This window comes from Equus przewalskii, chromosome 1 (genome assembly GCF_037783145.1).
Source record: "Equus przewalskii isolate Varuska chromosome 1, EquPr2, whole genome shotgun sequence".
Classification (NCBI taxonomy): Eukaryota; Metazoa; Chordata; class Mammalia; order Perissodactyla; family Equidae; genus Equus; species Equus przewalskii.
In genome coordinates this window covers 161,769,593-161,783,467 of record NC_091831.1, presented here as the reverse complement: position 1 = coordinate 161,783,467, position 13,875 = coordinate 161,769,593, and the positions used below count along the sequence as shown (strand labels likewise).

The window sequence follows — 13,875 nt, the reverse complement described above, 5'->3', positions numbered from 1 at the left end:
AATAGTAGGGGCCAGCCCGGTGGCGCAGCAGTTAAGTTCGCACGTTCCACTTTGGCGGCCCGGGGTTCACCGGTTCGGATCCTGGGTGTGGATATGGAACCACTTGGCACACCATGCTGTGGCAGGCATCCCACACATAAAGTAGAGGAAGATAGGCACGGATGTTAGCTCAGGGCCAGGCTTCCTCGGCAAAAATGAGGAGGACTGGCAGTGGTTAGCTCAGGGCTAATCTTCCTCAAAAAAAAAAAAAAATAGTAATATATCTAAGACTTGTAATAATACATGGTATGTATAGGCTCTCAAAAAATGCTAATTCCAGGGGCTGGCCCCGTGGCCGAGTGGTTAAATTCGCACGCTCCACTGCAGGCAGCCCAGTGTTTCGTCAGTTCGAATCCTGGGCGCGGACATGGTACTGCTCATCAAACCACGTTGAGGCAGCGTCCCACGTGCCACAACTAGAATGAGCCACAACAAAGAATATACAACTATGTACGGGGGGGCTTAAGGGAGAAAACGGAAAAAAATAAAAAAAAATCTTTTAAAAAAAATGCTCATTCCAATCCCATTTGCTCTTGTGATCCTGTATGTGAAGTCCTATCACACAGTGTTCCCTTCTCTCATCTGCCCTCCTTGGATCTCTCTCTTTTCTGTCAGTGAACGCTGAATCACAGAAAGAGAGAGATCCAGATCAGTGTTTTTCAAATTGCAGGTAATCATCCTTCAAATGGAGCGCTGCTCACATTTTAATATGGAGTGGAATAAAATGGAATGGAAACTAACAGAGCATTGCATGTGATAACGATAAATACTGTTTCCTGGAACTTACGATTCATTTGTATGTGTGCATGTTTGCGCTCATGTACTCACACATACTTATGTATGTGCACTGGTCTTTTTGCAATGCATTTCCTATGTTGGGTCATAGCCATAAAAGTGCATATACTTCTGAACGCTCAAAGTAAAGACTCTCCCCAACCCATGTTTCTGATGGGTCTTTAACAAACTGCCCTTACTGGGAAAGACACATTCCTTCCACCTCCCACCCCAGATAAGGCAGCATGGTTGAGAGCTCATCCTGGAAGCCAGGACTTTGGGAACTCAGGCCTCAACTTCACCTCTAGCAAAACAGAGGGCATCTCTCGGGGAACTTCTGATCAGAAAGACAGTCAGCTTAGTATGAGAGAAAAAAACATGACCACACAGTTTCTGTGGTTACCAGCCCTGCCCTGCCCTCACTTGCTGGGAGTTATAAAACTCAAGACTGGAAAGTAGAAGCGGTCCCTGCCCTGGGCAGCCTCTTGGAGAAGATGCATCGTCTTCCTCTCCCCCTGCTGTTCCTTCTCCTGTGCTCCAGAGCTGAAGCTGGTGAGTCTCGGGGTCCTCCATTCTGTAGGCTGCAGGATCAGCTCCTAAAACAAAGTTCAGTCCGAAGGGTGCCGACCCTTAAACAGGATCCCAGGATCTCTTTTCAAGAGCCCAGAGTGAAGTTTCCACTTTGGATCTGCCCATGCATACTCTGCAGCCTATGGTACTTCCTACCATAGGAATAAGGAAACTCACGTTGACTGGGGGAAAGCCAGAGCAGGTGAAAGGAAGAGGGGTATCTGCTCAATATAATATGTGATAATGTGTATAAAGTCCTACGTTCTCTTCTTCTTATGAACTTCGGGGCTACACGTTACCCTGTAATTTGGCCATTCTGTGACACTACTCGTGGGCTGTGGAGAAGGTTGAGACAGGATCCTGCATGGTGACAGAGGAGGGTTGAGTCGGGGGAAGAATGGGAGTGGGGGAAATTTGAGGTGAAAATGCCTGAATGACATCTAAAGCCAGGTTGGCTCTTGTGCCTGGAGGAAGGAATGAGAATTTATGTGGGAGGTTGTGGGTGGGGAAAGCAGGGAGAAACCTGAGAGGGAAGACGGGCAGACTACAGGGTGAGGATGAGATTCAAGAGAAGCCTTTCTCAACCTTAACCCAACTTAGGCACTCTCTAGAAAGAGTACCGATGCCTATGTTCAGGCCCTGGGGCTCTCTGCTCCAGGCAAGATCATCGGAGGCACAGAATGCAAGCCACACTCCCGCCCTTACGTGGCCTACCTGGAAACTGTCACTTCCCAGCATACCCTGGTGACCTGTGGTGGTTTCCTGATAAGACAGGACTTTGTGCTGACAGCTGCTCACTGTGCAGGAAGGTGAGACAACAGGGTCCTGTTAATCTCCAACTGGGAGGGTAGCACCCAGAGACACACCCACAGGGGGCCTAAGAAAGGGCTGCTGGGCCTGGGTCACTTTAAGAAAAGGCAACACTTGGGCTTAAGGAAATCGGTTTCATAATTGAATAGCTGCCCCGATCCTCAGTCACTGTGAGCTCAGCTCCCCTACAAAGGAAAAGTAGGTCCCATCCAGTGTCTCTCCTCTAAAAGCAGCTCCTCCTCACCCCCACCCAACACATAAGATATGTGACTCACTTTTTAGGGCCCCACCCTGTTCCCAGGCCACTTCCTCTGTGTCCTTTTCAAGAACACTGGCCTTTAGTTCTCAAAGACCTGAACCTATTCTTTTCATGGGGGACAGAGAACAGGGTCCCCATGAGACCCCACCACTTCCCCCTTTCCTCTGATATCTCTTGCTCCAGAGGGCTGGCCCTCATACAGGGCTCCCTGAATTAGGAAGTGCTAACCCTGTCCCCTGGGTCATCCCTGGCCTGCTAGGTCCCCAGTAACTCCCCAGGGTCCTTAAAATTAACTCTGTTCCCTAAGAAAGCTCTTCCCTGAGTAAAACCAGAGCCCCTCAAATGGCACAAATGGCCCAGGAAAGGGGGGATTGGTAAAGTCCAGTGGCCTGTGAGAGACTCCAGTCCTCTTTTCTCAGAATAGGCACATCTCAGGAGAAACCCCACACCATCACTGTGTCTCCTTGTCTTTCCTTCTCCCTCACAACAGGTCTATAACAGTCACCCTTGGAGCCCATAACATAAAAGAGAAAGAAGACACATGGCAGAAGCTTGAGGTTGCAAAACAATTCCCTCATCCAAAATATGGCGACTGAAATACTCATTATGACATCATGTTACTAAAGGTGACAACATCTTTCTTCCCTTCTCCATTTCCTGTTGTTAGGCTTCTCCTTCAGGTCCCCATTGTCCTGAAACTTCCCGAGCTGCCTCTGGACTTCACCCCCAAACTCCAACTCACCCCTCTGGACGTGGCTCCAATGTGGAGCCATCCGCCCTGTCCCTCCCTGCTTGCCTCCAACTGCCCCATAACCCATTTCTAGCACTGACAGCCCCTCATTCCCTTCACAGTTGAAGAAGAAAGTCAACCTGACCCTGGCTGTGGGGACACTCCCCCTTCCACCCCAATTCAACTTCATCCCACCTGGGAGGATGTGCCTGGTGGCTGGCTGGGGAATGACAGAAGCAGAGGTATTGGACTCCAACACTCTGCAAGAGGTGAAGCTGCGACTCATGGATCCCCAGGCCTGCAGACAGTTTATGACTTTTGACCACAATCTCCAGCTGTGTGTTGGCAATCCAAGGAAGACAAATCTGCATTTAAGGTGATCCTCAGACTAGGGTTCTTCTCCAGAAATCACTGTTCAGGGTCCAGGCATCTCCGGAAAGGAGATGAGGTCAGAAGATTGTCAGTCAGCAACGGGGTTTGAGATGATAGGACTGAGGAATCTGGAATTGCTCCTCTGCAGGTCTGTCCTCCTATGGCCCCAGGCAGTCTCTGACCATCCCTCCCAGGCTGCTGCCCAGGGCACAGGGGTGACAAGAAGGAAAGAAAGAAGGGGCATCAGACTGAGATGTATGACCCCATGAGAAGCCAGGGCTCCTGAGTCTGACCCTCGGTCTGGCCATGACTCAGAGGTGGGACCTACAGGCAGGAGTGGATTACTTCCCTGGCTCACCTTCTGTGCTCTCTGTCTCTCTCTGTCTCTCTCTCTCTCTCTCTGACCCACAGGGAGACTCAGGGGGTCCTCTTCTATGTGCTGGGGTGGCCCAGGGCATTGTCTCCTATGGCCGGGTGGATGCAAAGCCTCCTGCTGTCTTCACCCAGATCTCCCATTACCGGCCCTGGATCAATGAGGTCCTCAAGGAGAACTAACCCTGGAGCCCAGGACAGCCTGGGAGGAAACCTGGACCTGGAACCGAGCAGCTTCTCTGTACCACTCACTCTGGAGCTGCCTCTGGTTCCTACTGAAGTCCTGCCACATCCCTAAACCTCAAGAAGTTTCCTCCAGGTACAGAATTCTCAATAAACTTCAATAAAGACCCAGCTTTCAGACTTGAGTCTGTGTCTCCTCTCTCTGATACTCTCTTCTCCCAGCACATAGCAACCTGATTCCCAGCCCAGGCAGCCTACAAGCTTTGAAGGGAGTGGGTGTGTGGGTGTGGGTACAAGAGAGAGACAGAGAGGAAATAATGAAGAAAAAATAGGGAAGGAAAGAAGAGAAAGGGATTCCCTGGAGAAGCAGGATCCATATTTCCAACTTAAACAAGAAATTACACCAGATCCTTCCTTCTCTTAATCAACAACATTATACCAATTCTAGTTTATCTTTAGTAACATTCAGAATCACTAAGAACATTTTGAATTGCAAACAAGATGCAGGATGTTTACAGCATCCCTGACCTCTCCCCATTAGATGCCAGTAGCAACACCCCCCTCCACCACCAAGTTGTGACAACTACAAATGTTTCCAGGCATTGCTAAATGTCCCTCAGGGGTTGGGGGGCCAGGAATCACCTTCAGTTGAGAAACATTGATTTAGATACATGATATAGGGAAGGCAGTTGGTGCCAGATAGGGCCCTCCTCACAGTCCACCTTAATAAGAGAAGATCCACCATCTGTGGAGCTTTGAGCTGAGATGCAGAGAAGATTGCCTCTCTCTCACTGCTGCAAAACAGATACCTGGAGGAGATAAGAGGAGGGATAGATAGCATCACAAGATCTCCTGAGCAACACCAGCCACGAAGGGCTGCGCCCAAACCAGCAGGAAGTCGAAAGCCGAGAGCCTGCTCAAACTCATGCCAGTTGAGGGACGGGCTGGAGGAGAGGAAACGGCAGGACGCGGACAAACACGACAGGAGCCTGTGGCTGATACCACTCCACTCTGAGGGGGTGTGAGTCCCTGAGACCAAGTGAGCTCTCTCTAGGAATTTGTCTTTAAGAAATAGTCAGATACAACTAGAATTACTGTTACTACTTTGTACTGGGGGGCTTTGGGGAGAAGAAAAAAAAAAGAAGAAGATTGGCAACAGATGTTAGCTCAGGTGCCAATCTTTGAAAAAAAATTCATTTTCAAAAACATTTAATCATGTGGGAAAATTCAACATAATATAATGCTTTTTAAAAGCAATACAAAAATCTCCCTCCAGTAGAATCTTAATTTTGTAATTATATATTTTATGTATGCATAGGAAAAAACTGGAAGTAATTACATCAAAACAATCATGGTGGTTATCTCTAGAGCATAGGATTAATAGCTACTTTTATTTTATTTCTACTCAGGCTCCAAACCGCACGTATTCTAACTATTGGGGACTGAGCACCATGTATCACCTACCAGCAGATAAGCACACAGAGCTATCCAGTCTCCCTTTGGTCAAACAGGGAGCCCCCACCCACACCTGAGTCTTCACCTGAGATACTGTGCACTGTCCCCTTCCCTCCCTCTCATTGTTCCCCTAGCTGCTTCGTGCCCTTGCAATCCAGCTTGACATAGGGAATCAGTATATGGGAGAAATTAATTTCCCTTATACATTAGAAAGTATTTTTAAGTGGTTATATAGTAAACGATTACCAAAAACATTGAAAAAGGAAAACAAAGAAGGCTTACCCTATCACAAGACCCTATGTAAAACAGCTCCAGAATGTTCCGGAAAACTTGATTCTTACAAATATTATGTTCTGACTGCTCTGTAGTTCTCCTCTCTCAATGCACTGCCCACCACCCTTGAATTCATCTCAGCAGCTGTCCCTTCTCTAAGAAAAGTCTTTGCAAACAAATTACAGCCACTGTAAGTTCTTATAAGTGGAAATTGGTCTTTCCCTGACCATTTGATGAAAGAAATTAAACAAGACACAAACAAATGGAAAGATATCCTGTGTTTATAGATTAGAAGATTTAATATTGCGAAAAATGTCTATTCTACACAAAGTGACCTACATGTCCAATGCAATTTGTACAAAAATTCCAGTGGCATTTTTTACAGAAACAGAAAAAACAATTCTAAAAGTCATATGAAAACAAAGACTCTAAACAGCCAAAGTAATCTTGAGATAGAAGAACAAGGCTGGAGCGTATCACATTTACTGATTTCAAAATATATTACAAAGCTACAGTAATTAAAATAGTATGGTATTGGCATAAATACAGACATATAGACCGAAAGAACAGAATAGAGAGCCTAGAAATAAATCCATGCATATACGGTCAACTGATTTTTGACAAGAGCGCCGAGAATACACAATAGAGAAAGGATAGTCTCTTCAACAAATGGTTTAGAAAACGGTATATCCGCATGCAAAAGAATGAAATTGGACCCTTACCTTATAACATATGAAAAAATCAACTGAAAATGTGTTAAAGACTTAAACATAAGACCTGAAACTATAAAACTCCTGGGAGAAAATACAGGAGAAAACTTTCATGACATTAATCTTGGCAATGATTTCATAGGTATGACACCAAAAGCACAGGCAACAAAAGCAACAATGGACAGTGGAACTGTATCAAACTAAAAAGCTTCTGCACAGCAAAAGAAACAATCAACAAAGTGAAAAGGTAACCTATGGAATGGGAGAAAATATTTGCAAACCATATACCTGATAAGGAGCTAATTTCCAAAATACATAAGAAACTCCTACAACTTATTGACAAAAGAACTAATAATTTTAAAATGAGCTAAAGACTTGAACAGACATTTCTCCAAAGAAGATATACAAATGGCCAATGGGTATACGAAAAGATGCTCGACATCACTAATCATCAGGAAAATGCAAATCAAAACCACAAAGAGGTATCACCTCACACACATTAGGATGGTTATTATCAATCAAAAAAACAGAAGACAACAAGTGTTGTCAAGAATGTGGAGACGCTGGAAGCCTTGTGCACTGTTGATGGGAACGCAAAATGGTGCAGCCACTATGGAAAACAATATGGAGGTTCCAGAAAAAATTAAAAATAGGACTACCATATGACCCAGCTATTCCACTTTGGGGTACTTACCCAAGAGAATTTAAATGAGAATCTCAAAAAGACACTGGGACTCTCACGTTCATTGCAGTGCTATGCACAATAGCTAAGATGTGGGAACAACAAAAACGTTCATCGATATATGAATGGATAAAGAAAAGGTGGTGTATACATACAATGGAATATTATTCAGCCTTTATAAAGAAGGAAATTCTGCCATATGTGACACCATGATGAATGTTGAGAACATTATGCTAAATGTCATTTTATATAATATGTAATTATGCCAGCCACAGAAGGACAAATGCTGTATGATTTCACTTACATGAGGTATCATGGAGTCAAAGAGCTGAATGGTAGCTACCAGGGACGGGGGGAGAGGGAAGTGGGGAGCTGCTAATCAATGGGCGTAAAGTTTCAGTTAAGCCAGACGACTAAGTTTCAGTGACATTGTACCTATAGTTAACAATACTGTATTGTGCTCTTAAAAATTTAAGAGGGTAGATCTCATGTTAGATGTTCTTACCACAGTAAAATAAAATTTCTACAAAAACTTTTGGGGTACAAACAAAATGGGACTTAGAGAGACGATTATAGCCTTAAAAGCATGCATTTGAGAATAAGTGCCAAAAATTAATGAGGTAAATCTTAAAACCAAAAAATTAGAAAAAAGAAAAAAAAAAGGGTAAAGTTATTCACAGAATGTGAAAGAGAGAAAGTAACAGAAATAATTGCAGAGAAAAACTGAATAAAAATCAAAGACAAGGAGGGCCGGCCCAGTGGCGCAGCAGTTAAGTTCGCACATTCTGCTTCGGCAGCCAGGGTGTACCAGGTCAGATCCTGGGTGTGGACCTATGCATGGCTTGTCAAGCCACGCTGTGGCAGGTGTCCCACATGCAAAGTAGAGGAAGATGGGCATGGATGTTAGCTCAGGGGCAATCTTCCTCAGCAAAAAAGGAGGATTGGTGGCGGATATTAGCTCAGGGCTAATCTTCCCCAAAAAACAAAAACCACAGAAATGATAGAGACTCAGGGTGAGGAAAAATTTCATAGAAACACACAAAAGTATAAACTAAAATGAAAAATGTAATTTGACCTCATTAAAATTTAAAACAACTGGACTGGATAAAGAAAACACATCGAACTCTCACGCGTACTTTTTTTCCTCCCTCAAGAGAGCACTCTAAAATGGCAGCAAAGGGGTTTTTTAATGGATTTCTATCTCTCAAGAGAAAGAAAGTAAAGAGGAGACAATATCAACAGAATTTTGGAAGAATGAAGTAAAGACTTGACAGTTTCCATGCCACCAGGAGGGAAAGTTGAAAACCAATCTGATTTACATTATAGGATCCCCAAAAGGAATTAGCAATTTGAAGAATATCAGACCTGCCACTCCTTACAGCTGGACTGCCTCTCCACCACCCCAGCAAAAGGCTAGAGACGTATTCACTGGAGAAGATAAAACAGAACGTCTCTGATCTGGGGTTCAAAATGCAAGGTTGAAGGCACGTGTACTACACTGAAAGTAAGAGTAGTAAGTAAACTCTGAACACTGGATTCTGAAACACATTGCCAGTCCCCCCTCAACCCTCTTCCTCTACTAGGCTCCCAGAATACTGGCATTCTGGTCTTCACCCTCCAGGAAGGACATAAGAAGTGTTGTCTTTGGAGACTCCAATGGCCCAAGAGGAATGAACTGGAGATACTGATATCCGAGGTTCCCCACTAAGGATGGTGCCAGTGGACCCCACGAGGAGGCTCACAGTCAATGAACCTTACTTAGCTTTTTGGTCCCCAACTCTTAACCAGGCAATCAAGAGTCCCACCTGAGGACATCCCCTAAAATGAAAAATACAAACAAAGAAAAAAAAATGTGAAGAAGTGGAGAAAATGCAGGAAGAAGAATCTTTTTAAACAATCATGAATATCCCCAGGGCAATAAAAGACAATATTGCGCTCTTGAAACAAGAACAAGATGCTATTTTTTTTAAAAAAATAACTACTCCAAGAACACAAAGAAGCTATTGGATATTTAAAATATGATGATAGCAGAAATTAAGAACTCAATGGAAGATAAACTGAAGGAACTCTCCCAGATATCAGAGCAAAAGAGAATAAAAAATAAAAGAGAAATAAAAAGAAAATTAGAGCCCAGTCCAGGAAATTCATCACCTGTGTGACAGAAGTTTGTATCAACACAAAATAAAAGTACTTTCAAATAGTTTACTTCCCAGGACCCTTTCTCAGGACGGGAAGATGTGTTCCACCAAAACAAGAGAGCAAACCAAGAAATAAAGTGAGATCCCAGGATGACAGCATCATCCCAGGCAAGTGGTCCAGATCAGAGCAGGTCAGAAGGCTTGGGAGAGATCACTTCTAAGGAAGAAATAAATAGAATGTCTCCTGCTCTGAATGTGTCAAGAGGATATTCAGTCACCTGGCAAATTCAACTTGGGATTGAATTAGTGAGATATGTGTACAAAACTAAGCAAGAAAGAAAGGTATCAATTCTAGAAAAAATAAAAGTTGAGAAGAACAGGAGAAAAAACACAGTTTACTACGTGGCTCAGCTATGAGCAGCATTTACATAGTCATGACACTATAAACATTGACTATTGACCTTACCAAATTAGACCATATCTATATTGGAAGGATGGAGGAATGGGAAGGATACTCATGTGTGATGGAGGTAGGGAGATAAAAGAAACTAAAATCTCATCTTCCTAGTAAGAAATCAACAGATAATGCCTAAAACTGAAAAACCAAAAAATAGCAATGCATGTGTTATTTATAGACACTGAGGTTTAAAAAAAAAAGCTTAAGGGGGCCAGCCCAGTGGCGCAGCAGTTAAGTTCGCACACTCCACTTTCATGGCCCGGGGTTCGCCAGTTCAGATCCCAGGTGTGGACATGGCACCACTTGGCAAGCCATACTGTGGGCAGGCATCTCACATATAAAGTAGAGGAAGATGGGCACGGATGTTAGCTCAGGGCCAGTCTTCCTCAGCAAAAAGAGGAGGATTGGCAGCAGATGTTAGCTCAGGGCTAATCTTCCTCAAAAAAAAAGTATTAAAAAGAAGAAAAAAATAAGAAGAAAAAAAAAGCTTAAAAAGGTAAAACTGGTTATTTTTGGTGTGGGGAGAAATCAAGGGGAGGGAATGGGACTGGTCTTTTTTATAAATAACCTTGCAGAATCATCTAACTTTTTAAACTCTCAGCAAGTATAATTTTGACAATAAGAAAGTGGAGCAAGAGACTGTAGGGAGCCAGTAGTTGATTTACACTGGAATGGAGCATTCCAAATGCAGAGTAGAGTGTTGGCCAGGGACACAGGTGGGCAGACGGAAGCACTGAGCGGCGGCGACAAAGACAACCACAGGGCATGCATTTTGGGTGGGTGGTGAGGGAAGATGCACATTCCAGGCACAGCAAGGCTACCTGGCCTCGAGGTTCTCATTTTAATTCTGGTGGGCAGACATTTCTGTGCATCTCCAGCAGAGACGACAGCTGGTGATAGGGAGGTGATTGCTGTTTGCAGCACCATGAGCAGTCAATGGCCTTTGCACAGAGCTCCAAACTGATTAACTGAAGGGCTGTTTTGTGCCTCTGCCAAAGTCACCCCTGGGGGAGCGGAGGGAATTAAAGTCTTTCTTCAAGGGAAGCAGCCCCTCCAGCCAGATGTCCAAGCTCAGGGATGGGTGGGTGGCAGGAGGCAGCAAGCTCTGACCTGAGCTCCTCTCTTTCCTGTCCCCTAGGCCTCACTTCCTGCTGTCCTCCCAGGAACACCACCTTGGTCCACACTCAATTTACAGGGCTTTTCCTTTCCCTCCTGCTTTTTCCCTCCTGCTCTTTGGCCTTTGCCTTCATGGAACTAGATTCAAAATGAAAAACTATAATTCTGACACCAAACCACCCATGAGTCCTAATAAGGCCCTTGGTCATTCACTCACTCTATGGTCCTATCTCTTTAGCTTTATAGATATTATCATCATCTTCATCATATTGAGTATCCTCATTCTCCTTGTTGTTAGTCATCATTATTGTAGTTATTACCATTATTACTACTTATCACTGTTGTTGTTGTTATAAACATTGAAGAAAGTTTCTCTGCCCTTTAAAAAAAAAAAAACAGGTAAGCCCTGAGCCAAGGAAGAGTAGGCTTGGTGCAGGCCAGGGCTGGACAGGTAGCCCACAAGGTTCCCAGGTGCTGCACTGTCCAGCCTGGGTCCCAGGGAAAGCACCAGCACACCCTCTCTGTGCAAAACTTCACCACTGGGCCAGTGCTGAAGACAGTGTGACCACAACAAATGCCCAGCACTTGTGGGAGGCACAGAGGAGAGAGGGGTCAGTCCTGCCAAGGGGAGCAGAATATCAGCTCTAAAAACTCAGCCCGGGGTAGAATAGCTGGTACATAGGAGGGTGCCAGTCTGAGCGTTCTCTGTCTTGATTGCTTCAGGCTTTGAGAGGAACAGTGACTTCCTGAAGCCACAGCTTTGACACACAGATCCAGAGTCACTCTGGTTTGTCAGAGCCCAGACACCCCCATATTCTTCCATCCCCAACCCAGAGCAGCCACACCCAAAGAACATCCTGCGGGTGATCTTGGCCTTCCCTCCTTATTCCAGGGGGTCAACACCAGTGTCCATGGGCTAGAATGTCAACCCATGGCCCTCCAGCACTTCTCCCCTGAGAATAAATAATCGGCACACACCTAGGACCCCTGCTGCTCTGATGTCCCAAGACTCACTATACACAGAACAGACTTCCCGTTTTGTACAACCTTCTCTATCTACATGGCTCATCTGAAGTGAGCAGGGGCTAGAGAAAGTCATTCTCTCCCTGGCTCTGAGTTCTAGCAAGGGAGAGGAGCAAGGGGAGCCAGAATCCTCCTAGGCCTGCTAAAGCAGGAGGCCACCCAAAGGCTCAGAGGCCCACCCAGCCCGGGAGCTGAACCATGTAAAGTGAGAGGCAGCATGCAGCGTGGACGGGGACACCAGACCAGCCACTGGCACCAGCCAAGAGCAAGGTGCACTGGCTGAGAGGTGGGAAGGAACCATAACAGAGCTGCAGCTAGCCCCACAGATCAAGTGTCCCTGAAGATAAGGGGTCTCCCTTCAAGGTCAGTGCCACAGCCACATTTTAAGGTTAGTATTGCCCCGGGGGCACTAAGTAGAGATGGTCCCCTCCAAGCTAAATGTGGCCTTTATTTTCCTACCCCAAAGTAAAGAGTTCATGAGACTCCCCAAGAGGGAAAAGAGAGAGGGCAGAGGAACTAGCACCCTCAAGTGAATCCTCCTGTCTACAGGGCACAGGAGGTAGGGGCGGGGCCACAGCAGCTAATGGAGCTCAGGAACCCCGACTTGGCCTTGGCCGTCCTCTCCCCCTTAATCCCATACTAGCAGCTAATGGAGGCCTGTCCCTCAGCCCCTTGGTTTGGGAAGAGGAAATAGAGTTACAAAGAGGAGGGTCGCTGGTCCAGGTCCCTCTCCTTATGACTCTATTTCTTTTGCACTCTTTTCTCCCCATCAGAGAGGAGCTCCAGGCCCCCCCTCTTATCTTCCTCTCTGGTCTCCATTTTGCTTCCCTGGGTAGAGGAAGCAGTGCATTCACTCAGCCTCAGTCCCCATCTCTTGGCCGAGCCACACTCTATGGAGCAGCTACCCCAAAGAACATCCTGAGACGGAACGAGAGTGTGAGCGGCTCTGAGCCTTCTCACCCACCTGAGCTCCCCTGTCACTGCCCCCAGGCCCTCCTGATGTACCACCAAACTCTGCAGGTGTGCACCCATTTCTTACACACACGCCTGCCATGCCTGGCCCCTCTGTCAGGGCTCCTTCTGGAGAGGGGACTCTCCCCGCTCACCTCCTACCCACCTCGCCCCCTTCAAATGGCAGAGAGACTGCCAGCTGGGGTGGGAAATCACCTGAAGTTTCCCAGGCTGAGAGGCATGGCTTGATGTCCTGCCCCCATCCCACTGGGGAGAAGAGGCCCTTCATGCCCAGGGGCAGGGCTCTGTCTCACAGTGACAGAAGCTGCTGCTGAAGCCCACCCAAGCCCAGCTTCCACGCCCTTCCCTTTCCTGCCCTACTTTGCCCTGTCACTAGTCCAGACCCCAGCTCAGCCTCAGGTCCCGCTGGATGCCTACCCTCCTCTAGCCCGGTTGTCCCTGCAAGTTGCTCAGACGCCCCCTCCCCCGCTGGCCACCAGCTCCTGTCTCCTCCTGGTCTTCCTGACCTGAGCAGGTTCCTCCCACATCTCCTCCCCTCAGGGCCCCTGCACTGTCCCATGCCCTGGCTGAGAGGAGACCAGACTTCTGGAACAGCCAGGGCCCCTCCTCAAAGGCAACTCAACCCAGCCCAGCATCCCATGGAGTCAGAGCCCACTGGCCTTCCAGTCACTCAGCAGCCCTGGCTTCCTTCAGCTTGCCTTAGACTTTGAACTAAGACTCCCCCAGCAGGAGCATGGCCACCCGGAGCATGGCTCCTTTTGGGCAAAAAGGTTCCTCCCTGTCACAGCGTACCATCAATTAACAGACAAATCTTACTGAGCATCTAGAGTGTTCCCAGCACTGGGACACAATAGCTAATAAGACAGGCTCACGGCCTGCCCTGTTAGAGCTCACAGTCTAAGAGGCTTTTGATCAATGTTAATACCCCAGGAGGAGCACA

General features: G+C 46.4%; 1 protein-coding gene across 1 annotated transcript; it reads left to right on the top strand.

Moving 5' to 3' along the window:
* The first annotated feature begins 1,307 nt into the window (after positions 1–1,307).
* LOC103561055 (chymase) lies at positions 1,308–4,246 on the top strand. The gene is given in 6 exon segments (XM_008535451.2): positions 1,308–1,365; positions 2,042–2,192; positions 2,943–3,078; positions 3,305–3,539; positions 3,542–3,558; positions 3,966–4,246. Coding segments are annotated over 6 exon segments (741 nt in total). The 3' UTR covers positions 4,110–4,246.
* Positions 4,247–13,875: the final 9,629 nt, after the last annotated feature.